Source organism: Monoraphidium neglectum (assembly GCF_000611645.1).
Source record: "Monoraphidium neglectum strain SAG 48.87 unplaced genomic scaffold scaffold02377, whole genome shotgun sequence".
Lineage (NCBI taxonomy): Eukaryota > Viridiplantae > Chlorophyta > Chlorophyceae > Sphaeropleales > Selenastraceae > Monoraphidium > Monoraphidium neglectum.
The window spans coordinates 2435-9785 of NW_014011251.1; the positions used below are offsets into that span (position 1 = coordinate 2435).

General features: G+C 63.8%; 3 protein-coding genes across 3 annotated transcripts; 1 reads left to right on the forward strand and 2 right to left on the reverse strand.

Moving 5' to 3' along the window:
- Positions 1–192: 192 nt before the first annotated feature.
- MNEG_10584 (hypothetical protein) lies at positions 193–615 on the reverse strand (the record flags this gene model as incomplete). Its single annotated transcript, XM_014040943.1, has 1 exon — positions 193–615. One exon carries the CDS (start codon positions 613–615, stop codon positions 193–195), a length of 423 nt encoding a protein of 140 aa, XP_013896397.1.
- Positions 616–1529: 914 nt separating this feature from the next.
- MNEG_10585 (hypothetical protein) lies at positions 1530–4911 on the forward strand (the record flags this gene model as incomplete). Its single annotated transcript, XM_014040944.1, has 10 exons — positions 1530–1535; positions 1970–2185; positions 2355–2546; positions 2754–2916; positions 3106–3380; positions 3595–3645; positions 3811–3863; positions 4006–4068; positions 4429–4549; positions 4765–4911. 10 exons carry the CDS (start codon positions 1530–1532, stop codon positions 4909–4911), a joined length of 1287 nt encoding a protein of 428 aa, XP_013896398.1.
- Positions 4912–6312: 1401 nt separating this feature from the next.
- Positions 6313–7318, reverse strand: MNEG_10586 (putative manganese transport protein mntH; the record flags this gene model as incomplete). The annotated part of the gene is made up of 2 exons (XM_014040945.1): positions 6313–6781; positions 7008–7318. The coding sequence occupies 2 exons, from the start codon at positions 7316–7318 to the stop codon at positions 6313–6315; spliced, it is 780 nt and encodes a 259-aa protein (XP_013896399.1).
- Between the last annotated feature and the right edge of the window lie 33 nt (positions 7319–7351).

The window sequence follows — 7351 nt, forward strand, 5'->3', positions numbered from 1 at the left end:
TGTGTGTGTGTGTGTGTGTGTGTGTGTGTGTGTGTGTGTGTGTGTGTGTGTGTGTGTTTGTGTGTGTGTGTGTGTGTATGTGTGTGTGTGTGCATGTGTGTGTGTGTATGTGTGTGTGTGTGCACGTGCGCGCGCATGCGGGCGTTGCTTGCAGTGAAGGTGATGGCAAGCGCCTGCCCTTCACACGCCATCCTAGCGCCCCAAACGCCGGACCCACCCGCATGTTGTGGATGTCATCTGCCCGTCCTCAATGTCATCCAGGCAGACGGGGCAGTTGATTTTCAAGACGGGTGCTGCCGCTGCTGCTGCTGCCGCTGCCCCCTCTGCCGCCGCTGCACCTGCTGCTGCTGCTGCCCCTGCTGCCGCTGGCGCCTGCTGTGCCCGCAGCTGCCTAGGCTTGTCAAGGGGCGCAGGGGGACGCCGTCGCTTCTTGACCGATGAGGGCGGTTCATCGTCAGACGCCCCGGCCAGGTCAATCACATCCACGGTCTGACGCTGCGCTGGCCGCTCCTCTACAAACACCACTTCATCAGATTCGCCCGTCCCTGGCACGGCGTGCTGAGAGACCTCATGCGAGCCGCTGCCTCGCCGGCGCGCCCGCTGCGGCGGCGGCATGCGCGCCACGGCCTCGCCCTGCCTGTCGATGATAAAATGTGCAGGTCAATACCCAGCTGTCCTTTCGGTGGCTCACGCAGGGCGGACCAGCCTGCCTAGACTGCAAGCCCGCTCCTTGCGCGCCACTGCAGATCGATGTGCGTGTATTGATGCGCAAGGCTGCGAGACTTCAAAGCTGAGTAAACTTGCACTCAATGAGCGTATGCCAGAGGCGTACGATAGCTGCTGGCAATTCGGGTATTTGAGCAAGCCTGCAGCTGTGCCTTCATGTCACCCTTATGTGGTCCTACATTTATATTCTAGATTGCTGCAAAGGGGTATGATTTGAGTTTCTGAGTGGCGAAACTCCCCAGATCCTTCTCACCTTTCGCAACCTTGACAGGGCACCAAAAATGTGCGATTGGCAGCTGTCAAGCGTCCCAGGTAAGATGCTATTGTAATCTGCTGAACTTGCGACCAGCTCAGGATCCCCAGAGTGCTGGGCAGGGCATGTTGAAAGATGCGGCTGTTGACCAGGTGGCCCTCGAACGTGAGAAGCACTACATCTGCACACCCACAGGCGATGGGCTCCAGAGGGACCAAGCTGCGGCCGCGGTGGTTGGCACCCGCGTGTACGCCTTCGGCGGACGGGACATCAGCGGCGCGCCCACCAATACGCTGATCGCGCTCGACCTTGCCGACGCATCCCCCTGCTGGCGCCCCGTCGGTAGCGCCAGCGGCAAGCCCCCGCCTGCCAGGCACGCAAACGTTCAACTGCCACCTCATGCCTGGTGCCTGGATCTGGGGCCACAGTGCCTGGCCCCTACCCTGGCTCACCCTTGCCCATCTATGCATCACGGTGCTGCCCGCGACTCAATCCGCATGCATGTTGAGAGCTGCTTGCATGTTTGAAGTTACATGCGCCACCCATACACATGCAGGTGGGGGGCATCAGGCTTCGCTTGGAGCGACATGCTCTGGGTGGCCGGCGGCACCACAGCCAGCAGCAAGCGCTTGAATGACGTGTGGCGGTTCGACCCGCTGGCACACACCTGGACCGAGGTCGCCAGCGGCGGGGGTGGCCGCCCAAAGTCACGTGCATGGAGCGCAGCCAATGGCTACGACCGCAGCGTCATTGCCAACGGCGCACTGATTGCATTTGGAGAGCCCCAGGTGCATATGGCACACCCGCATGCGCACAAGCATGCACGCATGCAAGCTCACACACATGCATGCAGGATTGCATGCATGCATGCGCACCGAGCCCATTGTTGCAGCAACATCTTGCACAATGCCGCGTCGTTTTTTCAGCCACCATCAACCCCACTTTTAAAATCCGCCACCAGCCACCTGCCCGCCTGTCTCTGAACTCCAGGACGAGAACCGGGACCCCAGTTGCAAGCCCACCGCCGGCACGGGCCCGCTCGCGCTGTTCGCTTTAGACCTGTTCGGCGGCGCCTGCCAGGAGCTGCCCACGGCAGGGTGCCCCGCATTCAGCCACTTGGAGGCCCTGTTTGTGGCGGGCACGCGGCTGGTGGCGGCGGGGTGGCAGGCGCCGAGCGCAGGGAGGCAGGACGACATCGCCATGCAGGTTTGATAGGGGTCCATGCAAGGGGCTTGGCTGCTCTCCCACTGCCTGCTGCACTGATACGCAGCCCTTGAATCTCCAAGCAGGCTGAATGCACACCTTGGCAGGGAGTGGGAGGTTCTGGTGCCCAAACTGCAGCTGCCCACATTGGCCCCCCATTGCCCGTTTGAAGGTGGCGACACTGGACCTCTCCTCGGCGATGGCCCCGGGCTGCGCGCGCCCCGTGGCGTGGACCAAGCTGCCGGCGCGCGGGCATGTGCCGACTGCGCGCACCGGCTGCGCGTCCGCGCTGCTGCGTGGCGACAGCGGCGGCGGCGCGTGCCTGCTCATCCATGGCGGCATGCTTTGCTCGCCATCGGTCCAGGTGCGTGCATGGCACAACAACACCGTGCACGCTGAGCGCATGTACGGTGTTGATTCCTGGTGTGCAAATCATGTCGTGCGTGTGCATGGCACAGCCCTACTCAGCGGTGTTGGAAAACCTCGCAGCCGGAGTCTCGCACACGCGCATGCAGCAACAGGCCCCTGTGCCCACATGCTGAGCTCTGCCATATGGCTGTCACACGCGCAGGGCCTGCTGACGTCAGACGCGTACACCCTGGCCCTCGACACCTGCACCTGGACCAAGCTGGCGCCCAACACGAGCCGCGCGTTCGGGAAGGCCGCGCCCAGCCAGCCGCGGATCAACCACTGCGCCGTCGCCGTGCCGCAAGCCGCCGGCGCGCTCGTGTTTGGTGAGCTGCTGGCATGTTTAAACATTCAGCTGTCAACCTGTGCAGGTGCACGGGTATCTTGTGTCTGGGTCTGGATTGCATGTCATCCTGTTCATTATGCGAATCTGAAACATTGGCCTTGGACAGGGGTCTGTCTTTGATCCCTCCTCACACACGCTTGGCCCCTGACTTGCCCGCCCACCCACCAAGGTGGCACCTCGGCAATCAGCTGCTTCGCCTCCTGCCCCACCGCCGAGCTCCTCTCCCGCGCATCTGGCCCTGCCGCTTCGCTGTCGCCGCCGCTGCTGGCTGGCGCGCCGCCGCCGCTGCCGGCGCTGGCGGCGGCCGCGGCCGCGCTGGCGCCCCGCCACGACCTGCGTCCCTTCTGCCTGTCTGAGACCCTGAGCGACGCGGTGCTGGTGGCGGGGGACGCGCAGCTGCCCGCCCACCGGCTCGTGCTGGCGGCAAGCCCCAGGTTCAGGGAGGTGCGTGATGGCTGCCAGCCCAGTGCACCGACGTGTCGACCCGACCTGAAGCGTGTCGACCCGACCCAGTGCTAAGGCTTTGGCCGGGCTGCGGTATTGCCTGTGATTATTCTCATGAGGTGTGATTGGCTCCTCCCGCCTGGCTAGTGGCTGTGCAGCAGCCCTTTGGTGACGCCAGGCGTCCCCTCCTCCCCCCCTCCGCACCTCTTTGTAGCTGATGGAGCAGGCGGCGGTGTACACCAAGCCTGTTGACAGGAAGTGGAAGGTGCGCAGCCGCCGGATGCACCAGGCTGAGCAAAACAGAGGCGAACAAACCGCAAGAGGCAGAACGGGAGACCCACCCCGTTCGGCCCCGCCTCGCGCTGTCTGCAACCCAACCCACTGCACTCCGTCTGCAACACCACCAATGAACAACACCATCGTGCCCCAGCTGCACCTGACGGACGTGTACCCCGACATTTTGAAGCTCCTGCTGGCACACATGTGAGGCCCCCTGACGCGCACGCGACTTCCTGCAAGCGGCGCCGCAGCAGCGGCGGCCCCACTCTGAGGGAGACCCTTTGCGTTCTGTTGCCCGCTTGCCGCCGGCCCAAGCAACCCACTGCCCGTCCCCTGGCCCATGCAGGTACGGCTGCCTGGAGGCCGTCCCCGCCGCAGACGCGGCCACCCTGTTCAGCGCGGCCACCAGGTGGGCCGCCCTAGGATGTCGGTCGGCCCACAAGACCTGACGCTTTGAATGCACACACCAGGGTCTCTCCCCTCGCTGCTGGACAAGCGTGATGTAATGTAATGTACACTGCTGAGCTGCTGTCAAGCGGGGCGCGAGCCGCTAGTAAAGCGAGGTCCACACAAGCCTGTGCAGCTCGCGTATGCTGGCAACAAGCTGGTGTTACCCACAGCAGCGTATTCTCAGGGTGCTGTATTGTGCCGAGCCTCGGGTGCTGTCTGCTTGTGCTTTCAACAAGTGCTCCCACGAGTGACTGACGCGCACAAGAAGGAACGCTCGCGATGCCCACACACGCACAACACACACAAGCCACCTCATCAGGTACGGCCTGCCGGCGCTGCGGGACGAGTGCCAGCGTGTGCTGTGCGCCTCAACCACCGTGGAGACCGTGTCGACCCACGTGCTGCTGGCCTACGAGCATGCCTCCGCCGACCTCATGCAGGTGTGGCGGGGGCAGCAATCAGGTCGATTGCTTACTTGTGACCGCTGCAGTCATGCTGCCGCTTATCGTGATCGCAGCACTGTTGAGTCGCGACGCCCAGCACGCCCTGACAGAGGGATGCAACGCCCCGAACCCCTTGCCCCGTGATACACCTTACTTCTTTGCGGCCAGAGACTGGTTTGTCCCTTTGTTGCCTTGGCCTCCCCCGCCGCCAGGCGTGCGTGTCGTTTGCGGCGGCGTCCCAGGAGCGCCTGGCCCAGATGCTGGCGTCCCCCGGCTACCTGCACCTCACGGAGGCCAGCCCCAAGGTGGGGCAGCTCTTCCTCACCATGGCCATGCAGGAGCTGCTCAAGAAGGCGTGAGACGCGCGCTGCACCTCTCACGCCCCCATGCACCCGCGCGTGCGTGGCGACTGCTTTCGGCACCTGGACGTCGATGCACCTCCGCCCCCATTGAGGGGTGAAGCCACTTATGAAGCCACTTCCTAGGGGATCGGTGCCCCTCTCTGCGGACAGCCTCTGCTGCCTCTTCCTGTCAGAGGGCCATGGCAGTACGCCCACCGGTTCTTGCGGCTCTGCACAGCAGCAGGACAAACAAGCATGCCAGGCAGCCAGGTCTATCCCGCGAAGCCCTTGGGGGCAGCGGGGGCCGACTTGGCCAGGGTGGTGTCGGCAAGCGGGTTTTGCAAAGGCGCATTGGGACTTAGGGTACTTTACTTCTGTCCTGCCAGCTGCAGGCGCGGAGCTTTGGCTTTCGGCTGGGTCACTCGTTCCTCAGATGCCGCTTGCAGTGCGGCCACAGCGCACCAGTCAACAACTGCTTTCCTCACACGTGCCTGTGCGTCCCTGTCACGCCTTTTTTGTTTTATTTTTCACTGCGTCCCACAGCCTTCCTGTCTCGTGCCTCCTGCTCACGCTGTGCCTTGCAAGTCAGCTTGCCGACCCACCAATTCAAACGCCTTGCCTGAGGCCCAACATTCACCAGCCGTCTTTTCAAGCAAGGCGCCTGCTCGTGCGCCACGTGCGCGCCACCAGCCAGGACGAATGAGTCCACTCGTCTGAGCAACTATGAGTCCTTACTGAAAAGTGTGCGAGAGAAGGCGGGCAGGCGCACATACAGCTACGCCAACGGAAGCGCTCCTGCGTCGTATGTTCTCAGCAGTGTCGTTGCAAGCAGCACGTGTTAACTCGCGCCTGACACCAGAGGACAGTAGTTGGTGCTCAGTGCAAATTCAGTGGGCGGTGGCGCATGCCCAACAAGTATTGGCCTGGCGAGAGCGCCGACTGATGCGGAGACGAAACAAGAAGTGTGAAGCTCGTCAGGCACCTGCAGCAGCAACACCCAGTGTGTGGGATGCTTTGCCCTCAGCACTGCCCCAAAGCAGGGCAGCCGACCCCTAAACCCATTGCATAGACAATGCCATGCAAATATGTGTTGAGCGCATGATGCGAACAATGTAGGGCGGCTGATCAAAACAAGCGCTAAACGACGAGCAGCCTGCCCAGTGCCAAACGGTACTTTAGTCAGCTGGCTGACGCTTGATGCGCCCAGAAAGGCTTCCTCTCCTTGCCAAAGACTCCTCATCCCCTCTACGGACTCCCTGTTGACCACAAAGGCAGGCCTCGTGCTGCACCGCACGCCCAGCGGTCCCTGGGCGCACGCGCCGCAGCAGGCCCATCGCAAAGCGCAAACGCTGCGCGAGCGACCGCCGCGCGCGAGGGCCCCAGGCCTGCCGGGCTGCCGCCGCCGCCAGCAGCTGCCGCTCACAGCTCTGCGCCATCCATGGCGAACCTGATGAGCATGTACACGTTCAGCCCCGCGATGGCCCCAGCCACCAGCCACGCGGCCACGGTGGCCGGCCACCCCGAGGCGTAGCGGCCGACGTACTTGCGGTTCGTCGTGAAGTGCACCAGCGGCAGCACCGCAAAGCTCAGCTGCAGCGACAGCACGACCTGCGAAATGATCAGCAGCTTGCCGACCGCCGCGTCGCCCATCGCCGCGGCGACGGCCGCGGCGGGCACGATCGCGGCGCCGCGCGTCAGCAGGCGGCGCAGCCAGGGGCGCATGCGGAGCTCGAGGAAGCCCTCGAGCACGACCTGGCCGGCCAGGGTGGCGGTGATGGTGCTGTTCTGGCCGCTGGCCAGCAGGGCGACTGCAAACACGATGGAGGCCGCCTTGGTGCCCAGGGAGGGGGCCAGGAGGTTGTAGGCGTCGGTGATGTCCACGGATTCCCTGAAAGGGGGGTTGTGCGTGGCGGTTGGTTGGTTGGTTGACGGGCTGGTTAGTTGGCTGGCTGGTCGATTGCGTAGGGCAACGTATGGTCCTGTTTGCCAGCGCAAGGTGGACATCTTGCAACTCGCCACCTGCGCTTGGGCACGGCCGAAGGAAGTGGCGGCCAGCAGTAATGAGGCGTGGTTGCTGCAGCCCGGCCTGCATGACTCGATCGCCGCACCCCCACCTATGGGGGTAGGACGAGTAGAAGAACGCCGCCGCCGCCAGGATCACGATGGCCGCGTTGACCAGGAACGCAAACATCAGGGAAAGCGTGCTGTCGAGCGTGCCATACAGGATCGCGCGCCGCCGGCCGACGGGGGTGCGCTCGAAGGCGCGCGTCTGGATGACGGCCGAGTGGAGGTAGAGATTGTGGGGCATGACCGTGGCGCCCAAGATGCCGATCGCGATCGTGAGCATCGCGGGGTCGGTGAAGATCTGGCCTGTGGGGACGAAGCCGCCGAACACGTCGCGCCAGACCGGCTTGGCGATGGCCATCTCATACACAAAGCTGGGGGGGTAGGCCAGGGG